The 25,472-nt window shown below is 39.7% G+C and overlaps 1 protein-coding gene across 1 annotated transcript; it reads right to left on the bottom strand.

Moving 5' to 3' along the window:
- Positions 1-15,848: 15,848 nt before the first annotated feature.
- On the bottom strand, positions 15,849-24,589 carry tmx1 (thioredoxin-related transmembrane protein 1). The gene is made up of 8 exons (XM_039786434.1): positions 24,213-24,589; positions 23,668-23,783; positions 22,495-22,540; positions 21,614-21,742; positions 21,139-21,184; positions 19,847-19,948; positions 19,658-19,724; positions 15,849-19,501 (listed from the first exon to the last, which is right to left on the bottom strand). Exons 1-8 carry the CDS (start codon positions 24,416-24,418, stop codon positions 19,254-19,256), a joined length of 960 nt encoding a protein of 319 aa, XP_039642368.1. The 5' UTR covers positions 24,419-24,589; the 3' UTR covers positions 15,849-19,253.
- Positions 24,590-25,472: the final 883 nt, after the last annotated feature.

Here is a 25,472-nt window from a genome sequence, read left to right as displayed (position 1 = left end):
CAGCTGCAGTTGAAAGCTCTGGAAAAAGCTAGTAAGTGGACCTTGAGTTAAGATTATTTATTTTTTTGCCATGTTTTTATGTCTACTTTGGAAAGCTTATATGTGTTGCTTAGTTTAGAAAACGTTGGCCTACAGGTTTGTTTAGCTGTTACATTTCACCAGCATTATGAATGTCAACAAATCTTTTACATCATCACAATGTATACAAACACACACAAGTCATATACTTTCAGTAGCTGCTTTAGACAATATATTTAATCCAATAAAGAAACAATCGACAGAACAGTAGCGACAACAGATTCTGGCATTAAAACGAAAGATAATCAGAAGTGAATAGCTCTTTCCATCCGGCAGGAAGGGAATTCTTCAAGGAGACGAACAATAATCATCGTGGCGCGAACACTCCCGACCTCCACTGCCTGAGACTCGACCTCTCACCTTGTGACTGACCCTTCCTGGCTGCTGTGGAGTCAGTTGTGGTATCAGAGGGCTGGAGGCAAGCGCCTTTAGTCAGGAGAAATGAATCTTCCACACATGCTGCAGGAGGAATGTCATGGTCCAGACGGACTGGAGTTGCCCCCTGGGAGTTAAGGAATTCGGGCACCTGTGAAATTCCCTTTAGTCTTTTCAGTGGTGGTGATGGGGGGGGGGGGTCAGTCTTCTTTAAGTGCATCTCCAGGCACCTCAGCTGGAGAATGGATAAGATGCTTGATTTGTCTTTCATGGGAGTGAAAGACAAATCCATTTCAGCTGTAGAAACCACCTTCTCACCGTCTGTTTGTAGTTGTCTCTTTCAGTTCAAAATAAAAAACAGCGACTCAGAGTGGAATTAGATCTGAATGTAACTAAGGAAGAGAAGAGCTGATTTCAGATTTGATCACCTTGCATCACAGACAAACAAGACTAAGAATCTACAGCCATGCTAGCAGCTCTGTGAGGCTGTACTATTGCACAGCGGTGCTTTGAGCTCAATGCTAACACCAGCATGCTAACATGCTAACAATGACATTTACATGCTGATGTTTAGCAGGTACAATGTTGGCGCTATAGAGGAAAAGTTAAGGGATCAGCAAAGTTTTTACATTTGTTAAGATATTTCACTAAATGCCACAAATGTCAACCTCTGTGTGGCGCTAAAATAAAAAAATAAATAAACAGGATTATGTCATTTTGATTCATCCTCCGGGGTCCATGAATGCCTGTCCATCACAATCCATCCAATAGTTGTTTAAGTCTGGACTAAAGTGGTGTACCGACCTAACGACATTTCCATCCCGAGAGCCACGCCACTAGCACAGCTAAAAACCACTAAAACTATTTTTATTTTAAACTGCTGTGAAACATTTTATATTACGCTTCCACCTCTGTCTGGAACAATTTTATAAGAGAAGAAATGCAACGTTTTATGTGTCCATAAATAAATGTGAGTGTAAATGAATGAAAGTTGAAAAGCACAAGTTTTACATAACACACAGGATCTGAGAAATCCACCTTATAAACCAGACATCAGCAAACATCATAGCAGAGTTTTATCACCCTCTGACTAGCTCTTTTTATTTATTTATTTATTTATTTTTTTAAGCGAACAGTCCCTGGAATTTAAAGGGACAGTCTGTGAACTTCACAGGATGACAAAACTGGACTCTTTTGATGTGCTGCACAGTTGAATCAGTGTCAAGTGTGCCTGCAGCACAGACAACGTGTTGGTGTCACATTTCATAATCTCTGTGTGCAAAACCTTTGAAGCAGCATGGCTGCAGCTCATGAATGACAACAGAGAAAGAAAAAGTCTCTGCAGGAACAGTTGAGACACGCAGGCAGCTGTTTTCAGGGAAAAAGCTCTAAAAACCTGATGTACACTACCTGCTCATCACCAAACAGCAGACATAGTTAGCGACTAGCTGGTGAGCATAGTGGAGCATTTAGCAGCGAAAGAGTCCGATATTGCCATCAGGAGTTGGTGGAGACCAAAACAGAGCTAAAAGGAGAACCACTAACATGTTCACCATATCAACTATATAAGTTGATAATATACCAGTGCTTACAGCTTGATGCACTTACCCCAAGTGGCCAAAAAAATCAAATGGTGTAGGTTTAAAAGGGATTAAAGGGGAAAAATTGCACCAAAAACATCACCTTATACAATTTATAATTGTGTGGGATTGTGTTGCGTGTTTATTTGCACTTTGCACCAGTGTAGAAGATTAAAGAGTAAAACTGTAATCTAAGGAAACCAGAAAAGGTGGTGGTGATAAACAAAAATAAAGAACAGTCGCTGTGGTGAGAGATGAAAGCAGCAGATGGGAGTGTGAGCATTTAGAAGCTGTTTAACTTAACGTCATAAATCACTGAGTTGACCACAAGACATGCACAAAGACTAACAACTAGAAGAGTAAACAGATGATTGTGAGAGTCATGTGAGCACTTTGATCAGTTGCTGCACTGAAGGTTTCTGCCAAGTTCAGCCAGGAAGCCTCTATGTTATAAAATTTGACTCATTTCTTGCAAACTTTAAAAAATAGAGAGTTCTTTCCTGGCAGTCACACTGTGTACTTCCATCTCTCTTCTATAAGCACAGACTGTACAGTATCCTAGAGTGTTATATAATCCATAATGTATGGATGAAGTATCTTCCTGGAGCAGCACATTTCATTGTCATCAGTGGTGGAAAGCAACCAAGTACATTTACTCAAATACTGTTCTTTAGGTACTACTTTACTTACTTCATTTCATGCCACATAGGCCTAATACTTTGTACTCCACTTCATTAAACAGTTGGAATTACTAGTTACTCATGATAAGCTTATAAAATACAATACTTCATTAAAGATCAAACCAGTGTTTCTTCCTCTTCATGTTTCAGATTATCGGTTGTTAGCAGGTCCACCAAAGACACATTTCCCCCTCTAAACTTCTCAGATGGTTTCATTTCAATAACTGTTCAGATGATCCAACATTTCACTAAAAATCAAAGATTAGAAAATAATCCCAAAATTGAAAACTCGCTGTGTGGCTCAGATGCCGGATGTGTTGCCGTTGTCTAACTCCGTTTGATTCAGGAAACAACAACAACCTTCGAGCTAGCGGGCTACACGCTGAAAATGGCAAGTTTCGAAGAAAATTTGGATAATGCAACAAGGCAGGCCTGCTTGGTTCTTTCGGGGAATGGTTGTAAAGATTTACAAAGAATATGTTTACGGCATTTCCTCTCTAACTGGGACGTTTTGGGATCGATTGGCGGGATTGCTGTGGACAAAGTACACACGGCGATACACTGGTAAGAGCAAATGAGGTTTAACCATGTATCAGCTAATTTAAATAGCTCACGTTGCTGTATTGTGTCAACAGTTGACTTCATTTAATATTTTATGTGGCGTTTTCTTTTGCGGGGTGCAAATGTTCCACCAAAACAAGTTCCTTCCCGAGACTATTTTGCAGAGCCAAAGTGTCTCTGCGTCCGGAGCTTAGTGCCGCCCAAGACCATTTTGATTGGTTTAAAGAAATGATAGCAACCCACAATGTTTTCTTCTCATATCCCTGAATGCATCTGTGGTGTAGCCAGACCTTACTCCACAATGCTATGGAGATAGGTCTAGCAATGCAAGACTAATCATCTCATGACCCCTCAGATTTATCTTGTGACCCTTTGGAGGGGCCTGACCCCCTTGGGAAGCACTGGACTAAAGTTTTACTGCAAAACGTAGTTTTAATTTTGATACTTTAAGTACATTTCACAGATGATACTTTTGTACTTAAGTAGGATTTAAAATGCAGGACTTTTACTTGTAATAGAGTATTTTTGCATTGTTGTAGCCTTTTCTTTCCTTTAAAGAATGTGAATACTTCTTCCACCACTGCTCGTCTTTCTGAACGTTATTGAGTAGCTCTCTAACCTGAACATTACAGTAATATCCTCCAGAGGACGTCAGGCTGTGTAACACCGGTCAGTTTGATACATGTACTGACTTATTAACTGAGAGACGAGGCGTCCTTCAGGAGGCAAACATGACTCGAAAGATTTAAAGACGACGGCGTGATATATTCTCGTGTTCGCGCAGGGTTCAATCCATACTTGATAGGTGGAAAAGTAATGAACATGTCAAAAGACAATGAGTTCATTTTAATATTCATAAGCTGACCACAGGCCGCTTGCAGCAGAGTCCAGACAACATGAAACATGAGTGCAGCCTCTGATGAGTTCATTACTGAGGTGAGTTAAGACTCGTGTTCGTCCTCTGAATTCTAATCAGGAGCTCATAAAATCTGTCCTCCCTCGTGGTCAGGGACGAGTGATTCCTGGTGTGCTTTTCTTCTTCTGTGGACTCCAACTTTCCTGGGCTGCTCGGTTATGGAAAAAAAATCATAATCCCAATTTTTTTGGGGATGGAATCACAATTATTTAACACAATTACTCATTGACTTTTTGGAGGATGTTGCGTTTTAAGTTGTGCAGACACCACTTTTTTTAAATGCCACTAGACGCCACAAACTTTACACCCCTTTTTCTATGTGTAATCTAAAAAGCCTAGGAAATGATTTAGCCCTTTTAAAAAAAAAATTATACAATGCATTCGTGAGCTAAAGGTAAGTAAGTGATGGTGTATGTTACGCTGTAAATCATTCAGATTTTTGACAGCTGACAGCAGTTTGTGTTGCTGTCAAGTGACCCGACGTCAAGTGTCTCTGGTTCACCAGAAGCAAAGCACTCTTTATGCATGAGCGCCTCAACGCTTAATAACATAATTACATTATCTGACCTCACCCTGCTGACTATCTGCTAAATCATCTCTATAAAGACGCAACAAGACACAAACAGTGACTTCTGATGCGTAGGGGGTCGACAGGTTATGGATTTAAACATCCTATAGAGTCACATGAACCCCTCCATTATTCCTGAGCCTTCCCCTAAAAATACATGTTGACAAACACCCGAGCCCTGCAATTAAAAGGCCTTTGGGACACAGTGCTGATAAAGTTCAGTAATTGTTCCCCTGTCATATAAACCTTGTAATTAGCTCACGGTGATGGAAGTGTCTTCTTTCTGCGAGGATGTCGGGACTGAACAGAAATAGTATAATAGTCTGTCCTCCTCCTCCTCCTCCTCCTCCTCCTCCTCCTCCTCCTCCTCCTCCTCCTCCTCCTCCTCCTCCTCCTCCTCCTCCCCCAACAGCTGCAGCTCTCCAGAGAAACACCGGAGTCATAATCCTGCTCTGCGCCTCCTTGAGCCCTTTTCCTGACACTTTGTCTCAAATATAAACAGGAAGTAGGAGCTGCACCAGGAAGGATGTTGTGAAGGGTTAGGGCAAGTGTCCAGGCCACCTCGATGAGGTTGGGTTCAGAAGATTTGGCTGTTCCACATGTTGGATAAGAGGATAATGGAGATGTTGTTATACTCTTTCATTCTTTGAACATCACCTAAAGAGACATGGATTGTTAGAAAAATGCTCTGTGCACCTGCCTGATTGATATTTGTTGCAGCAGTAGGTTACAGAGGAGGTTTTATACCTGGAAGGTTGCCAGTTTGGACATACTAAAAGATCCTGGCAGCAAAGTCAATTTTGAATTAATTAAAATACATCTAAATGGTTATAGATGTCTAGATGCTAATATATATATATATATATATATATATATATATATATATATATATATATATATATATATATATATATATATATATATATATGGATTAACATGTGAAGTGTACCAAAAGTCTTTGTCGTTAGCCATTAGCCAACAAGCTAACTAGCTAACTAGCCCTGTAATTCATCACCAAGCTTCTTGAACCACATAGCTTTTTCACAAAGCACAGATTAGTTTAGCATCTTTGCCATTTTCTGGGGTGACCCAAAAAAACACCGCAGAGTTGCATTATGGGCAGTGGAGGACCCAGGGCTTTGGAAGCTTGAACAGTTACTGTACTCCTATAGCTGGGACTACAAGTCAGGATTACTCAGACTCTGCTTCATGGATTCTTGTTTTTATCTTTTTTTCTTTTTCTTTCATGAAGTATCACAACTTAATGAAAGTGCAACACTAAATCGCTGAAGTACTCATTAAAGCTTATATCCATGTCCTGATGGTTGCCCGCTTCTCATCAAATTTAAATAACCTTTCATGAGAACAGCATATCTGATGTGTTTCAGATATGGATTTTGGTTGGTCTGTTTTAATTTATTGTATATTCCCAACAATGGTTGGAGGTGCTTTGTTGGGGAATGTAGACTTTCTGGTCAATCTTTTCCTATAATGACATTGTGTTTTTGGTGGATTTTGCTTGTTTAAATGGTTGATGCAGTCTCATATTCCATTGTTGTGTCGCTGTAATTCATGTTTGCAGCGGAGATGCTGCTCAGCAGTTGCCCTCAGATGCAGACGTAAATTTAATGGTACCGGCAAAAGGCCAAAACAAGCTGTCCCCACCGGTTAGAGGAAACGCTTTGATGCCACCTCTGACTGTGCAACTATAATACCACGCATGCCGTTTACACAAAGCGCTTTGGGGCATCACCATTGCCGTTCCCCTGATTATGTAACCGCAGTATACAGTGAGAATGTAGACTCAAAGGTATGCTTCACCAGCCAGGAAAGACTTTCTCGGAACGATCTCATTCATGCTTATAAATAACAAATATCCATACTCTGACATTTTGTTTCTGCAGCAGTGAAGTAAGTTTGTGTTGATTACCACATGATGACCTGCTTTCCACAGCCTAACGAACACATATAAACTTACCCTGAAAGGAAACATATTAGCCCTGAGCTACAGCAGAGAAACAGGCTTTGACCCGGTTTTATCTGGCTGTTTGTAGTCAGCCTCACATATCAGCTTTTACGGCTCGGCCATGCAGCTTCTGTCAGACTGACGCAGTGTCAGTCTCTACATCAGCTCCTCAGACATGAGAGGACCTCACCAGTGATGGAAAGTAACTAAGTACATTTACTCAAGTGCTGTACATAAGTACAATTGTACAATTGTACTTTTGGACTATTTCCATTGTATGCTTTTTACTCCACTACATTTCAGAGAGAATTGTTGTACTTTTTACTCTGAGAGCTACAGTTACAAGCACTTTGCCAATTAATTCTTTTTTTACTTACAATTGATTTCATTTTAATTAACTATTGGAGCCCCACAGAGGTAAATCTATCCAAAAATTGCACAATAGAAGCAAAGATTAGAGAAAAGTTCTTGGGACCATTTTTCTGCAGAACGAGTTTGATACTTAAAGTACATTTGGCTGAAACTACTTTTATATGTTTAAGTAATAGAGTATTGGTACTTTTACTTACTTAAAGGAATACGCCACTGCCGATATATCTGTGCCCGAGTAGCAGTGCTTCGGCTGTAGCCTACTTCCACCCAATATAGTCCCAAATCAATATCTGCCTAGGAAATCATCTAATCTTAATCTGCATTGCTATTTGTACTCGTTGTGAACACGCAGGCCACAAGAAGTAATTAGGTTTTGCTTTTGTTGTTGTTGGGTCACTTTTACTCACGACATGCTAAACGGCAACAAAGGATTCCATTCATTACGCTAAGCTAAGCTAGCGGCGGCGCCGGACTAAGACAATACATGCACTGATACAAAAATGCATTTGCCCACCTATATAAATATAGAGGAGACGGTGAATAACCCTTTTTCAACAAACGGTGGCGTATTCCTTTAAGAATCTGAGTACTTTTTCCACCACTGGAGCTCACAGCATGACAGACAAACTACAGTGCGGTGCAGATGTACACAAGGATTAACTTGCAGCATGAAGTTATTACCCGTCACATTTGAGGCTCAGACAAATGGCAAACCCTTCCCTTTCCCTTTTGTCCTTTTCCTGTGAAGTGATTTATACGTACAAAACTGGAACGCAAAATGCCTAAACACACACTCCCAAACTCCCAGACCTGTGATAATGTTTGGGTGTGTTTCATGTGTTAGTTTAGGGACTTTTCAGATGAACCAAGAGGACCAGATGTGTGTTTCGCCTCAAACGGTCAGATCCATGGAAACAGCTGCACGGCTCATTGAGTTCAGTTTAAAGTTTTGGAGATTTGAGCAAACATTGACCTCCTCCTGACCACAGGATCTCTGTCTTCACACCGACGCAAACCTCAAGGCACATAAAGGAGTTCACCAACACCTCCGCACTTAAATTAACATTGACGTTCATCCATTTTACATCTCTTACAAAAAGTTTTCCAAGTGTGATGTACCTCTAACGATAACGAATGTATTTATTAGGCTTTATTTATGAGCAGGTGATGATTAAGCAAGCTGTGAAAGCCCCTTTTATAGTTTAAACATGCAGTTATCATGAATTCATTTTCTTTTCAAAGCTGGCAGTCTTAGAGGGTTTTATTAAACCAGAGGTAAACTTTTGCTTTTGCTTTTAGGAGCAACTGTTTTTGTGGAATTTCCTTCTTGCATGAGTCAGTAATCGGTGTCAATTACATTTAAATATTTCTTTAAATAGACTTCAGTGGGTATTTTTTCTGCGTTGCCCTGCTGGGATCTTTCTCTGCTTCAGCCCTTATCCTGAACTGGCCGGCAGACTGCAAACCCAGCCAGTATATTTCCCTGTGTTTATACTTCAGGGAGCATGTGCTGCTATTTTAGTAACCTGCCTACAGGGAAAGAAAGATCTTTGCATCCAGGCGAAGACAAGGGTGAGGGTGGGTTTTCTCTCTGGCATGACTGCAACGGTTTCGTGAAAATATACCTGCTGGAGACTGGAGGCGAGACACAACAACAAACCTTTGTGTTGATTCATGATTTCTGTTTGAGCCACCATGTGATTATCTAACCTGAGAGGAAGTGACACACAGCTCAGAGATGTAAATACGGGAGAGCAGAGGGCCGTGTTTGCGTAAGAAAAAAGAAAAAATCATTTTGGTGGACTGTAATCATACAGTAGTGGAGAAACAATTAGTCACTGAACAACCTTACTGTCTGATGGACGTGTAACGGTACAATGGACACATGTGGGCTGAATGAAGAAAGAGGTATTACAGCTGCAATATGGCGCCTGTGCTCCAGACTACCAAATTAGTCATGAAGGGGAATAAATAAATAAAGGTTTACAATTTGGTCAGGAAAAAAATAAAAATAGAAATACACTTAAATTCAGCATCTATTTGAATGTGACTCAATTAGATTAATGTATTTCCAGTGGGAGGGCATACAGTCTTTGTTTGACTGATTGATTTTTGAAAAATGTGTAAAAAAAAAAATCAAAGGAAAAAGGATTTTAAAAACACAATTTATCAAAGAAAACTCAGTTTTGGAGAAATGCATACTTGTGCCAAATAGTGTTAAAAAAACATTTGTATTTAATTTGTTTTGAATGTTTTTGCTGTTTCACTTTCTCCTGCATTTTCTATTCCATTTATATCATTAAATCTGCACAAAATTCACATATTTTGCAAAAAAATAAGCATTTACGCCATGTATAGATTCACATAAAATGTTAAAATTAACAAAATGGTTATAGCAATGTATATATTTAGACTTTTTTTGCATGTTATAGGATTGTTTTTTTTCAGGTTTTGACTTCAGACAGTTGCTATAGCATTATTGTGGATACTTAATGTGAGACCAACTGGACTGATCTGCTAACTGTTGTGAGGTTTTGTACATGAGAAGGCAAGTTTTAGAAAGAATGAACGGACGGAACAAAATCCATTGTGTCAGTCTCCTGATTATCTTGCACAGCATTTCAGATTGAGGAATAAATCATAATTACAAGCCCAAACAGAAGAATCTCCATGTCTTCATCTCCTCTGTAGGTTTTAATGGTCTAACCACATGAAGGACACTGAGGGGACACAGCAGCTCAGAGAACAAGTGCTGCCTTGTTGAGCGCTCACACTCGCACCTCTCTGGCGTCCAGTAGCTCAGTGAGCGAGGCAGGATCATATAACACTGCCTTGTTTTTCTCATGGATTTTTGTGGTTTGAGCAAAAACCCTCCTGGCCACTGGCCCGGGGATTTCAATCCAAAAGAAAGACCTCAATCCAGAACTGCCTCTGCCTCGTCCTGCATACTGAAGACGGCTCATTTCTCACATAATTACATTTTCAGGCAGAAAAGACACTTTGCCAATCAAGTTGATATAATTCATCATTTGTTGGAGTATGCTGCCATTATATTTATGAGATTCAATGAAAAATGGGAGTTGCCAAAATGGAAATTGAATTGATTTACGTTGAGAATCAGATGGATTTTGAGTGTGGAAGCAGAGTGGAGGGAGTGTGGGAAAGCTAGCTGCCCAAAACTAAGGTGGAAAAAGTGACTTAGGTTGAAGCCATGACAGCAGATAAAGAGACTCTCAGGTCATTTCTTTACCACAGACAGTGGTGGACAGTAACCAAGTACTGTACATCCATTCAAGTACTGGACTTTGGTACAGTTTGAAGGTATTTGGTATTTCCATTTTATATCACTTTATCCTTCTTTTCTACATTCAGAGATATATGTTTTAGATATTGTTACATTTTATATTACAAAAACATTGAATAAGAATATAAAATACAATGCATTGTTAAAGAATCAACAAGGGGAATTAACAGCTACAATTGAGAGATAAATATTGTACTTTTTACTTACAGCTATAGTTACTGGTTACCTTATTTTACATGCAAAACATTTGAACGGTTTATCAGTTATGATGCATTGTAAGAGATTAAAGGACCTGCATAGCCACGCAGGTGTTTTGAGTTGACTGGTTACACCTGCACAGGTACGCTGGGTGAATGTGAGCAGAAAAGGAGCACCCCCCTATAACACAGTGTTTTTACATAGCAGTATCGCTACTTTTACTTGTAAAGAATACTGAATACTTTAACTCCTGACTGTGGAATTTATACCTGGAATTGTCATCGAGTTCCTCTGTAGACATCTCTGTAGTCGGATTGTTCTTCATCTTGGTGTGAAATATCTCCATCTCACAGGCCTCAAATAAATCTTATCTCCTTGACATATGGTTGCTCCTCTTCCCAGCATGTAGCTTAAAAGTGGTTCAAAAATAAATCATATTCACATTGTCTGACAGCATCATAGGCTATATATTCTGTATCTTGAAACTCAAGCCACCAAGGGAAATATTCAAACCCAAGGCACCATCCCATCAAACAAAAATATTCATCTATTCATCTTGTTCATCATTTTGTACACGTTTTCCCAAAATTCAGCCTGACATAATTGGAAACTTTGGAAACTAGGATTTAATATAACATTCTGTGGGTTTAAACAATGTTTAGCTGCACAGCATGAGTTTGTAATGACAAAAAAAAAAGGATAACATGTATTTGGACTACAAGTGTGATCAATCACACTTTCTCTGATCCCAACAAATGATTGTAAATAGTGAACTGTCAGCGTGCAGCAACATTTTTCCATTTTGAGAGTCAGAACGACAGCACATGATTGATGTGGACACAGACAGGAAGGTGAGTGAAGGTAAATAATGAAATCCAGCACTGCACGCTGCAAGATGGCGTGCCAGTTGGCTTGAGACGGATCTGCAGCAGCACAAAAATGTATAGTTGATAGAGACAGCTCGGTTTAGTGCAGCAGTGGTGGTGGCTGTGCCTAAACTTGATCTTTGAATATTTGTTAATAAAGGTTTTTTAAATGTTACTCTTCTTTGTGTAAGTCAGTCATACATTTAATGTAGGTTGTATTTCAACATAACAACCTTTACAAATTTCATTTTCAACCAAACAGCCATGCTAGCAACTCTGTGAGACTGTACAGTACTCTGCTGAATGCTAACTTGAGCTAACATGCTAACAAACACACACTTAGTGATCATCAAAGTCCTTAGAATTCATCCTACAGAGACGTTGAATATCTTAAGCAAATTTTATGGCAGTTGATCCAAGTCTTGTCAACCTATTTCACTCTGAACCAGCAAGGTCAACCTCACGGTGGCGCTAGAGTTAAAGTCAGGAGATCACCAAAATCAGTAGGATTCATCGTTTGGGAACATTAATGTCGATACAAAACTTTATGGCAATCCATCAAATACTTGTTGAGCTATTTCAGTCTGAAGGAAAGTGGTGGACCAATTATGACCAACCGACATACAGCCACGCTACTAGCATGGCTTGTCTCGCATTGCCGGACCTATCTCCACAGCGCTGTGGAGTAAGGTCTGGCTACACCACACATACATTCTGGGATAGGAGAAAGAAAAACGTTCTGGGTTGTTTGCATTTCTTTAAACCAATCACAATCGTCTTGGGCTGTGCTAAGCTCTGGATGCAGCGATGTTGGCTCTGCAAAATAACCTTGGGGAAAATAAAACACCACATACAATATATATATATATATATATATATATATATATATATATATATATATATATATATATATATATATATATATATATATATATATATATAAATAAGTTTTTGGATTTTATTTGATAGGATAGCTTAAAAACAGGAAAGTGGAGGCCATGCAGCAAAGGGACATGTGTCGGATTCATACCCCGGACACTGCCAAGGACTCAGACTACATGGGATGCACGCTCTACTGGCGGGGGTTGGGGGAAGGTGCCACATACAATATTAAATGAAGTGAACCTAATTTGCTTTTACCAGTGAACCGTGTGTATTCTGTCCATGGCAAATCCCCACCAATCAGTCCCAAACATCCCAGTTAGAGAGTAAATGCAATAAACATATTATTTGTAAATCTTTACAATCATTCCCCGAAAGAACCAAGCAGGCCTGCCTTATTGCACTATCCAAATCTTCTTCAAAACTTGCCATTTCTAGCGTGTAGCTTGCAAGCTTGAAGTTTGTTGTTATTTCCCGTAGTGAAGGGAGTTTGAGAACGGCACAGAGAGCGGAAAGTGAGGGACACGCTGAATGTCAGGCAATTATCCTGGAAATGTACTTCCATTGATCCAGACTATTGGCATGGCTAACAGGGAGGAGACATATAATATAAAAGAGGCTTAATTGTGTTTTAACAGGGAATGGCTGCCTTCCTCCATTGCTGAAAACTTTTAAAACGTTCCTGTTAAAGTGAAAACAAGGACAATAGAAAAGCACATCGACCAGAGCGAGCTAAATGAACAAGAACAGAAAGCACTAAAGCAGCAGCGGTGCCATCTGCGTTCACTTTACATTGCAGACTGCCCATCCAGTGCAGAGGAATCTGTACTGTATGTGCCTGATAAATCAAAGCCAGGGCAGCTTTTTATCAAGCATCTGCTTGCATGCGCACATACACACACACACACACACACACACACACACACACACACACACACACACACACACACACACACACACACACACACACACACACACACACACACACACACACTACAATCTCACTGCACTTAAACATCAGAAGGGCCTGCAGCGGGCCGCTACAGCAGGGGGAATCCCTCCAAACACCTTCCACCTCCTCCTCTTCCCTCGGAGAGATTAAACCCTGGTAAACAGGGCATGTGCAGAAGGCCACTCGAGCTGCAATGACTGATTAGAGATCTACTCTAGAGACCGGCTCCCGCTTAATCCAGGGGGAGTAACACCACTCTTAAAGAGGGTGGATGTACAGTAACTCCCACACAGGAAATTGGAAGCCACAGGAGAACAAATGGAGGGAAATGTTGTGAACTGTAGCTAATAACATTGGCTAAAACATTAAGTGCCATGGTAAATTTCCTGTCACATGCTCCCTAAAGTGTAGTGCTGTGTCATACTGGTAGCCCCCGAACTGTACCTGTTTTATTCTTTTTTATCTTCTATTTATCTTTTTTATATTGTTTTCTGTGTTCCTTTTCCTAATGCCTTTTATGTCCATTGTAAAGCACTTTGAATTGCCTTGTTGTTGAAAGGTGCTACACAAATAAATGTGCCTTGGTTTATACAGTAGGGTGAACATATTCCAAAATGAGTGCAACAGTGACGCCTGCTGGCACAGACCGGAGCTCTTAGTAACGCATTTCCATTTATTTTGTATTTCTCCAATTTGTTTTTCAGTGATAAGACTATGCTACGCAGAAATGCACAAACCATGATCATCATACTTACATTGTACACCTTGTTCAACCTGCTTACAACTTAAATATCATGCTAATAAACAAAATCTGAGTGTGCTCAACAATGTGGTGTATTCTCTGGCTGCAGGATGTGGTGCAGACTGCACAGCATACTGCACTGTATAATGCAAACGCTATGAAGCATACACTATATGCAGGGGTATACAGTAACTGTACACATTTAGTTTAGTCTATTCACACATTAAAAGGCTTGATACAAGGTATAATATTGTTTAAGGGAGATTATAGGCCAAGAAAAGGCTTATAAAGACAAAACCCTTCTAAGTAACACTAGTTACACTAAGCAGAAAATTAGAAAAAGTGTAAAAAAAAAATGGGATGACTTAAAAGTCACTGTTGATTAGTGACCTTTTCAAATGTTTTTTGAACAATGACAATGTAGATGATGATTGTAGTGATGCCTGTAGATTGTTCCAAATAGATGGTCCTCTGTATTTTGAGTTACAATGCACTGTTAAAGATTAAACCAGTGGTTCCCAACTACTTTGTCAAGCTGGGCCTTCTTGTCAAGTTTCAGATATGAGTTTCCCTCTAATCTTCTCAGATAGTTTATTTTAAAGGGGCGCTATGCAGTTTGGGCCATTTCTTTGATGTTTTTCCGCCTTTTGCTCGCAGGTTTCTCTATAGAGCTCTCCCTACAGCTTCGGAATAGATATTTGGCAGCTCCTATGTTTACTCGTGTCTGACTCCTTGCTCGGTCAGTCTACCATTTCCTCTTTCTCTGTTCCTCCGACAATGCTTTCCTAGCTTTCTGCTTCTTTTTGGCTGGCTCAGCCATGACGATAGTGTGAAAAACTCCATCCCTACCTTGTTCTTACTAGCCGGTTCCTGGATGGGGGCGTGTATGCGTGCAGTGCCGTGAAGCAATTCGTTACATCGCGAGACCTGATATCACGCGATACTTCCTGACGCTGAGGCCGGTGGCTTGCCGGCCGAAAGTTGCAATGGTGGTTTTTCCACTCACAGGCGCTAGGGGTAAGACGACCACCATTCAACCCGAAAAAAGTCATATAACCATTCCAATGACTCCGAAGCTGTTCAGTTAAGGTAAATTAAGCTAAAAAAATGGCATAGTTCACCTTTAAATAACTGTTTGAGGCAATAAATACACATTTTTGTGGAAGAACTTTGTTTTTGTTTTTTTCCTGCACCATTAACCATCTGCTGGCCCCTCAGATATTGTTTGTGACCTTGGGAGTGGCCCGACCCCAAGGTTTGGAACCACTGAACTAAACTACTGAACTGTATACAAAGTAGTTCAATAGCTCCACCTCAGTAGCTACTACAGTAAGATACACAGTGATGCGTCAGTATTAGGTACAATCTAACAATATCATATTTAATAATATATCAGTCACGAGGGACACTTTTCTGCAGAATAAGTACTTATATTTTGATTCTTTAAGTACCTTTTCTGATAATACTTCTGTGCTTTCACTTAAATAGGATTTTGAATGGGACTTTTGCTTGTAATTGAGTATTTTCACATTGTTGTATTGGTCCTTTTATCCAGTAAAGAACCTGAAAAATTATTCCACCACTGCTACAGCATGTACTAATCTTCATAGTGAAGTGTTTGGCAACGGTTGCTCCAAATATTTCATACTTGTTTATTTTTCAGGATGTTTCTCGGAACCGTCTGCAATTTAAATTTTTTCCAGCTGTGAGCAACTCTTCTATTTCCTTTGTGCATCACCAGTGAATATAAATCATGGAGGTTCATATTTGTGCCAGTTGACTATTGGAAGCAAAAAAAAAAAAAGTTGTTTTCAGAGTTAACCCTTTATTTAAAAGAAATGTTTAAACAATAAAAGGAGCACAGCCAGCTCAGAGTAAAGTGTGAATGCTACAAGCTGTTAATAAAGGTTGGGTAAAAAATTACAACCATCACCAAAATGAATGATAAAATAAACATTTATACCAGTCATTATTATATTAGCCTAATCAAAACAACAGAAATACGCACACGCGCACACACACACACACACACACACACACACACACACACACACACACACACACACACACACACACACACACACACACACACACACACACACACACACACACACACACACACACACCTTTACAAGACTGAAATGAATAGTGGCAATAATATCTCACACATAAAAACACATACACATAAAAGTTCCAATTTGTTCAAAATTTCAATGACAAATTCAAGTACACAAAATAGCACTCATTTAACATCAGAAGTTCATGTTTAATTTGTCCAATAAAAAGTGGTTAAAAACAAGATTACAGTGGGGTGTATTATGTCTCCCTTTGTCGAGCAGACCGCTTCCTTCTGGTCCTCTTACTGTTCCACAAAGCAGAGTAGCGCTAGGACAGATATGCCAGACTTCTCTCCATATTTAGTTGTTCCTCTCTTTAATACGGCATGCAAATACTGTTCTGTAGACCTGCTGACAGGTTGATAACACATATGGGTTCTTTAAGCAAATGTCCTTTAATAATTAGAATCACAAGTAAACATTAGTAACACAAAATTAAATAACGCATCCCATTGGTTGATTGCATGATACATTATGGGGACATATACCGGTACTATCTACAGAACAACATTCACCGCGCCATTTACTGTATTTGGAGTGTATATATTTCCTTTTTAAAAATCAGCATCTACCTAGCGTTTCTGCAAACGGGCAGTGCAACAAAGTCTACATTTTGGCCATATGAAGGGTTCCTGCCCCATAACATACCTGTACCAAGAGAATACACACTTTACACAGACTGAGGGAAAACGATCGGGCTGAGATTTAAAGGTATAATCCTCACAATTTTCATGAAATTGTTGGCTATTTTTTTTCTGCAATAACAATTCAATGTATTTACATTCAGTCAAGACTTCTCGATTAGTGCTGACCGATAAATCGTATTTTCATCGTCATCGCAATATGAACATGCACGGCAAACACAGCAAAAGATTGCCTGAAACGCAGGGGAATAAGAAAAAACTTTTTTTATTTATGGAGGAGTACCAAAACCCTGTATTAAACGGGCCCAGGGGCTAAAAATTGTAGGATTTGTCATCACGCTGCAGCCTCTCCTCTGCGTCGGGGCCGAACTCCTCCACACATAGGCTAACACACACAAACACACACAGAGCTAAGTCAGCGGGCAGCAGGTCAGAGAGGCCGCAGAGGAGACCGGGAAGTAAAGTGAAGATAGCTCAAGCTGAAGCTTGAGCTAAAGCTTTACTTTATCAACACACCTGTTCAACAAGCAAAAACATGTAGAAAACAAGATATTAATCTCTCTCGCAGTCTCTCATCCACTGCCGTTACGTCTTACAATAGCGAATTGTGACAAGCAAAAACAAAAGCCGTTTTAAGTCCGTTTATCTTAGTTTGCCACGTATCTTAAAATTTGGCAAATTCTTGTAAACTTAGCTGCTGACCGAGACAAACCAGCCCCTACTCTTTCAGATAAACCCACATGGCTAATTAATATGCGGTGATGGTGCCTCAGGAGAGGGAGGACAGAGGACAGGATGAATGACTAATACTGACTGATACTGTCCGTGACAAATAAATCTCGAAAATCTTCATTCTTTCTAAACTTCACTCAGTATTTTGATGTCCGGAATATTATTTATTTTATTGACATTTTTTAGATTGTTTGCAGTGAGATTTCAATGATTACATACAGTGACTTTGGTTACCCTTTACTTGAAGGGAGGCATCTATACAAGAGTGACATGACACTGTCATGAACGTGTCATAAACATTATAAACAAGTCATAAACGTTTATGACATAACTCTTCTTTGAATAAGTGTCATTCGTTTTTTGTCATGACAAGTTATGGTTAGGGTTAAGGTTAGAGTTAGAGTTCATGTGTCATGACAGTGTCACGTGTTCATGACAGTGTCATGTCACTCTTATGTAGATACCTTTAAGTAAAGTGTTAACGTGACTTTGCTGTTGTAAACAATACTGTTGCTGCTCTACAAACATTTAGCCTAGTTTTAATTAAAATATTCAATTCCAAATCCGGTTCTGAATTTAAAGACAACCAGGCTGACATAGGAAACGTAGAGCTAATATGCATACTTCAATAACTGTTTATCGCAAGTCATGTCGCCATCGCAATGTTGATAAAGGTTATCGTACGGCGCAGATTTTCCTCCTATCATGCAGGCTCTCTATAGTTTCCACTGTTTGTGGAGTAGTCCGCCATTTCCACGCTAGATTTAAATTGCCTTTATTGATATCAGCCTCACTGTTCACTCTCGATTCTCCTTACACAGTATCAGAGGTGTATTAAGTTGCTGCTAGCATCAAAACATTTCCTACTGCTGCTTCACATTAAAAGCATTCAACTGGTGAAACACAGAGTGGCTTTATTGTGAAGGCGTTACAGGAAACGGGATGTATTTGTCGAGGTTAGCACTGACAGCTGTTTCAGGGAAAATAGGTCTACAATACAACCATCATTTTTCAGCAGGAGATCAGTAAATATTACAGTAAGTGATCAAACAAGAAGTGAGCTTGTTGTTGCCACGATAACCACGGTTGTCGCCTAATCAACTAGGCATGAAATCTTCAGGATTTGAACACTTTGGAGCCATTTCTCCCCCCCCCCCCCCTCTTTCCTCCATAGTACACTAAAAATGAGGAGTGAGTTTTGGTTGGGTCAAACCGTCAGGGTTTGTAAAATACATACCTTATGTACATAAGCTGAGTAGTAATAAAATTTAGCTAAAGAAACTTCAAACGTAAGCTTGGTATAATGATTCTCAAACAAACATAATAAACACACTTTAAAAAAAAAAATAACGATGCATAGCATAAACAATGTTGCAAAATCCAGCTCTACTGCACTTCATACCTAAACCTCAGCCAGGCGATTTGTCTCCACAAGTGGAAACAGGTGTCAGCAGTGTTTTTTCTTTTTTCTTTTTTTTTTCCAGGTGGAGCCTGCTGCTCAGACAGAGAGAGTCTCAAGCGCTCCCGTTAAAAAACAAGGGAGGGAGAAGAATAGAAGCGAGGCGTTTCTGGGGGCCTGGAGGAGGAGGAGGAGGAGGAGGAGGAGGAGGAGGAGAAGGGGAGGTTAGCTGTAAACACTGCAGCTCGGGACCAAAGCTCCTCCGACTCGGCCGACGCCATGACGCTCTTCTCTAAAAAGGAGTAGGAACCGTGGGACTCTTTAGGCGTCCTCCTCGTCGTCGTCGTCGACCTCCTCGCGGTTGGCCACCACCCTCTTCCTCAGAGCTTCATCAGAGAAACCCTGTCCCCTAGGTTCTGGGTGGCCCTCTGGGGACCCTCTCCTCCTCCTCCTCCAGACGTCATCCTGATCGTCCTCTTCTTCCTCTTCGTCGTCGTCTTCCTCGCCGTCAGCCTCGTGTTCGTCCTCTTGCCGTTGGATTAACCTCGCCTGCTCCATGGTCTGTTTTTCTGCAGAATAACAGTTTTGAACAGGAGCCAAGTTACAAACAAAACCTGATTACCAGTACATTTGAAATCGATCTGTGCTACGGTTTCTGTCATTTATGTATGTAAGATAATTGTATAGGAAAAGCAGCATTTAGTATGATCTCATATGAAACTCACTCTGGTAGTAATCTGAAGAAGAGAAGCGTCGTGAGGGGAAGGCAAAATCTGCTATGAACACCAGTAACTGCAAAGACAAAACAATAAACCATTAATTCACTGGCAACGCGGGCATTCGTTCTTGTCAGAGCGTTCACTATAACTTCACGGTTATTAAAAATCATAAAGAAGTGCTGCACAAGTACTCACCAGTCCCAATGCAAGGCCAGAGAACAGGGTGGCCAAGCCAAAGATAACATAAGACCCCCAAACAGGAATCCCCAGCTGCTCTGTCATGTAGTTATGACAACGCTGGAAAACACACACACAAAAACATTTTTACTTGAGGCTGTAAATGGACGTCAACGTCAATAGCCAAAATATACTACAAAGTACATCAATAAGTCATTGTGTCAGTCATTATATCATAAGTCATTATGAAAAACAAGGGCACTGTAGTGTACTTTGACTCAATCTTACATGCACTATCCAGCTGCCAGAAATACTAACTCAGCAAATGTGTATTCATCTGCAGCTGAAAATAGTCCCCAATAATTAGCTCCTGTTTTGAGTAATGTTTGCTGAAAGAAAAATGAAACTATTTAGTTATGAACAGGTTTTTAAAGCCTTCTGTTTTAATGGGCTTGGTGCTGAGAGCCACAGGCAGGCAGGGGAAGACAAAGCATTGCGAGACTAAGGCCATGTTTACACGTACATGGTTATTTTGAAAAACTGAGATATTTCCCTTCGTTTACACACGAGAATTCGCCTCTGAAAACGAGTCTTTCTAAAACCTCCGGCCTGAGTGGAGATTTTGGAAAACTTTGTTTGTACTTTTGCATGTAAACTGAGACAAACGGAGCTTTAGGCAGCCCAGGAAGTTTGGAAGAGAAGAGAGAGGAAGTGATTGGTTGCTGTTGTTGCCATTTTTGGGACTCCGATTGGCTGACGTGGGCTTGAGCTTCTCGTTACACTGCCACCTACAGTTTTGGCATGCTCTTGACGGCATATATACACGGGTACATGTAAACAATCACTTTTCTGAAAACTGAAAGCTGTGCACATTGTTATTTTTTATTTTATGAAAATAGCAGGCCACGTGTAAACGTAGCATGACACTACTGATGTTTGGCCTTTTCATGGGATTTGTTGACAATAAAAGAAAAATCTAAAAAGCAATGCCATCCTTAACCTTTAACAATGGAAATAACAAGTTATCTACCCGAAGAGGTAGGTTTCTGTGTCTAATGTGTCAGCCGTGTATCCTGTGCAACTGGATTTGTCGTTGGTTTGATTTTACACCCAATAGGTTTGCCACGTAAAAAGACAGCCTGGTTCCCCTCATTCAATTTCACACTGAGCAGCACATTCTTCTTTGAATAGATTGTGGGAAATGAAATAAACCCCTTCATATATATATATATATATATATATATATATATATATATATACACACACACACAACACCTACAGCACTACCAAAGAGTGAAATCCTCACTTACCCGGATAAACATGGAGAGCTTGAACAAAGCAGACATTGAATTCATTCTGCCAAAAGAGGAGCAAACGACAGTATGATTTAACACGGATTTGTCAAACTGTAACATCACTACAAAGCCTGAACATAAAAAAGGGGTTGTTTGTGGTTCTTAATTTAAACCAACAGAAAAGACTAAGAATAGAGCTAACGGGTATCTGATGTTGTTTTACTGATATTTTAACTAAAGAGGTACAGCAATGATACAAAGCACTGGATAGCCACTGTGATGCAAAATTCCAGTTGTTTTGTTATCGCTGCCCTTAGGGCTGGGCAATAATCTAAATTAAAATACATTTTACAATAACCACAACAGCATCTTTTGGTATTGATGTATAATATATGCCATAATGCTTGTAGGGAAATGAAAAATCAGCCCTATGTAACCACATCCTCACACTTTATCATGATCATCATTGTGTAAAGCTGTAAATACTCACAGAAATGAAGATGGCCCGAACCAAGAGGAAATTGGCTCGACTGCTCTCCATTTCTGCTCATCGACAAAGCTGAGGAAGTCGTCTTTAGTGCGAGCTCCCTGGTACTTCCTGAAGACGCCGTCCTTACAGCTGACACAGATACAAAGGTTTAGGAACAGTGCAGTGTTTTGACCCACATTTTCAGTGAGAAAAGTCTCATGGACTGACACATTTTCAAAAAAAAATTATGCATTTAGCGGCTGTGATCCTGACAGTGTGGCAGTGACAGTTAATTTTGAATGGCAGCCTAAAAAAATAATACAGCAAATGGGAGACAGGCCAGTGGTATAACTGCAAAAATATCTGTGCGATTTTTATCCGCAATGAAGCATTATATGAATTAGGGAACAACTGTGAATTTTGCAAAGTATATCGCCCCAATCTGACACTTGTTAATGTGGGGGTTTTGACTTGAATATGCATTTTTAAGACCAAAACTTACTTCAACAATCAAAAATAAAACTCTGCCAATGCAAAATTTGATGTAAAGGCTTTTGATGGTATTGACTAAAAGTGATTCAATGGTTTAAATCCATGCACATTTCAGAAACACATACTGTATTTCTCAAAGAAAAAAAAAGTTTGTTTATCCCCCCCTTACTGATGATTATATTAAAGAAATTATGCAAACACCGAGATATAGTCTTTTCAAAATGTTAATGTGACATTATAGAAGGAGAACAGAGATCTGATGAGCTAAAAGCACATGAGATACTAAACTTAGTTAAACCCACTAGGTTATTTTCTTTCAAGATAATGCACGTTAGCATTACACACATCACAAGCAGCCACAATCAAGAGGAAGCAATAAAAACCGCAGAATAACTTAGAACTCAACTTACTGGTAAATAGTAGGAAGTGAAGTAATGATGAATCGCCCACTCAGACCTTACAGAACAGAAGAAACAGTACTGTCAGTGAGCAGGAAGGAACAGTGTGACTCATAACTATACTGAAAGGAATTAACAGAGGGGCCAAATTAATGTTTGATAGCAGCTCCACTGCACCACTTGCTAACATGATTACTTAAATTGCATACAGTGCTGGGAAAAACATTAACACATAATACAGTGAAATAAAGAATCCATTAGTTTAATACCACGTTGTTAAAGCTCATACAGATCTTAAGTGTCATTTTTCAGGTTGTAATTTGTTGTGTTATAAATAACCAGCATTTTGAGAGTGTGCATGTGTTCCTTTTTTACTAGTGCAGTTTTCTATGAACATGCATGCTGGCAGGAATTTTTAGACGATTCAACTTGTCAAATGAATCACAATTTTGCAGTGATGTAAAGTGATGCATCTACACATCTGGTACCAACTATCTGCCGTCTTTGTACCTCAATTAGTGGCCTTATGTTGCCGGCAAAACTCACATGAAATGGCCAGTAACACCTGACCCATACTGACATTATACACATTTTTTGACATTTTGCCATACTATCAAGTCAGTGGTAACTGTCCTTGATAGTTCTGGTTGGTTTTTGATCAATGTGGACAATGTTGCAAAACCAATGAGCAGGACTGTTATATAGCAATATTGGATGTTTGAAACTAGAAACCTGATTAGTCAGGCCTTCAATTTGCTGGGCTTTCCTGACTGATTAATCTCTGTAGATTTTCCAGAACGATTTTTTGCTTACTGTTTTAGCTAAGGTGTTGACTCAACTTTAAGGTCATTTTGGAGGCTATAGTTTGTAGTGCTGTTGAATTATGTTGACAAATACAAAGAGGTGTTTATAATATTTCTGTCTATGCTGATCATCAACAATAATTGAGTGGACCAAGAGCTAGAAACACCGCCTATATTATCCAGTTGTATGTTATTACAAGGAGTAATGTCTTACCTTTGCCTCAACCTTAACTGAAGGCTGTTTACTGCAGAGCTGTTGTTAGATGTTTCAGCTATTTTGTCCTGCTATATAGGACATGCTGCACTGGCTTGACAGCTCTGTTTTGTTATGCATGTAGGAGTCACAATGAGCTGCCAGCTGGCAAAGGTCATTCAAGCCTACCGGGTTGTTCGGTGACGTCCACCTTGGCTATGTTGACCCCCATGTCCTCTCCCCAGTCCGCGAACTCCTTCCACGCCGGCTGGAGCTGCTGGCATGCTGGACACCAGGGTGCGTAGCTGAAGGGGTATCAAGTTTCACAATCAAAGCCTCTGATAAACTGCACAATCACTTGCATCAAAGTGTAACGGTAGATCATCACTGAGTACAAGCTGAAATGTACTGTTGACCGGAGTGTGTACTTTATTTGCGTGTTACATAGCCAAATGGCTAGCATTCAACTCTGTGGTAAGCTGGTTAGCTAGCTAACGTTGAATAAAGATTGCAGTTGTTAGCTTAGCTACGTTAGTTAAGGACACTTTAGCAACTTGTCAGGACTAAATGGAGACTGTTACAATACTAATCAGATAAGACAGAACATTCAGGCTTGCATATGACACCGGAAACCATGCCCCGTTTCTATGAACTCAAAATAGCTAGCTAGCTAAGTAACTGACAAGCTAGCTAGCCGGTTAGCTGTTAGCAGTAGCTGTTAGCAAGGCACTGACAATTCAATCATCCATTCTCCTGTCAGGATTTCCTCCCAGGTTCCGTCAGTCACTTCTCTGAGGCCGTCCCGCTTTGCCGAAACGGGTAGCGACGTTAAATAAATCACCAGAAACAAGCAGCATATCCACGAGCGTTGATTTCTTTGCCGTGTTAAAAAAAACATTGTTGAGCCTATGTTGCTACTGCTCGCTAGCAAACACGCCATGTCGTGTCTGATCTGTTTGAGACAACCCGCTCACTTCCGTTGTGCGCCCTAACGTCCGAGAGGTGGGCGGTGTGTTCTATACATACATGTCATGTGAAAGTCTGAAACTATCTTTAGAAAAATACAGATAAAATGAGCAGTCATCAGGTGTTGTTTGCTTAGTCGTAAAACAACAAAGGAAGCAACGTTAGCAGTGCAAATGTTAGCATAAAGGAGGGCAAGTAGATAACAGCAGACGTCTACAACGAACCAAATGCAGTAAAGTAAAGCAGCTTGTTACGTCTTTTAAATAAGAATAAGCATTACTTTATTTCATTCTCATTTATTGTAAACGTTTATGACCAGCAGGTGGTGTTATTGTCTCTAAAATAACTCAGAAAGGAGGTAGATATGATTTCTATGTGGACAGTGATGGAAGAGTAGCAATAATATAGTGTAAAAATATTCAAACTCGTAAAGTACAAAAGTATCAGAATTATGAAGTGCCAAAAGTAAAGTAACTCAATATGTGGCCGATTTGTACATTATGTTATTGTTTTAGTTTTTTTCTTTTTGTTATTAGTTGATTTAATCTTCTAAATCTGCAAAGTAACTAGTCGCTAAAACTGTCAAATAAATGTTGTGGACCATGGATCAGACTGTATATATCCAGGTATATTCACCTAGCATGCTGTAGTGAAAGTGTATATATAGTATATGTGAGAAACAAGAATATGTCTGGAACAAAAAAAAAAAATAGGTTGATGCCAGTTCTGAGCTTCTTTAAATGTCTTTTATTTTAATCCAATCAACAGTCCAAAACCTAAAGATATTGAGGTCACAATGAAACAGAGAAAATCACCAAATCTACACTGAGAAGCTGTAACTGAAAATCAATTTTGAGCTTTAATTGATCCGTAAATCAATGTTTTCGAAGTGCAGATTAATTGGTTTATGCACCTGATGAATTCTGATAGCAAATAATCAATGTTTTGATCAAAAAGGAACTGTGTTCTTCGTTCAGTATCTTCAAAGCTGCATGATCAAAGTGTTTTGCATTTTCCATCTGCATATG

This window comes from Perca fluviatilis, chromosome 20 (genome assembly GCF_010015445.1).
Source record: "Perca fluviatilis chromosome 20, GENO_Pfluv_1.0, whole genome shotgun sequence".
NCBI lineage: Eukaryota > Metazoa > Chordata > Actinopteri > Perciformes > Percidae > Perca > Perca fluviatilis.
The sequence above is the reverse complement of the archived record's forward strand: the minus strand, read 5'-3'. Positions and strand labels throughout refer to the sequence as shown.

Excerpts from the sequence above, each read along its gene's own strand:
- tmx1 (XM_039786434.1), bottom strand. The coding sequence starts at position 24,418 with ATGGCGTGTTTGCTAGCGAGCAGTAGCAACATAGGCTCAACAATGTTT. Across the intron at positions 23,784-24,212 it reads GGAGAATGGATGATTGAATT|CTACGCACCCTGGTGTCCAG; the intron begins GTCAGTGCCTTG and ends ATACCCCTTCAG. Across the intron at positions 21,743-22,494 it reads TCACTTCCTACTATTTACCA|CTGTAAGGACGGCGTCTTCA; the intron begins GTAAGTTGAGTT and ends TATCTGTGTCAG.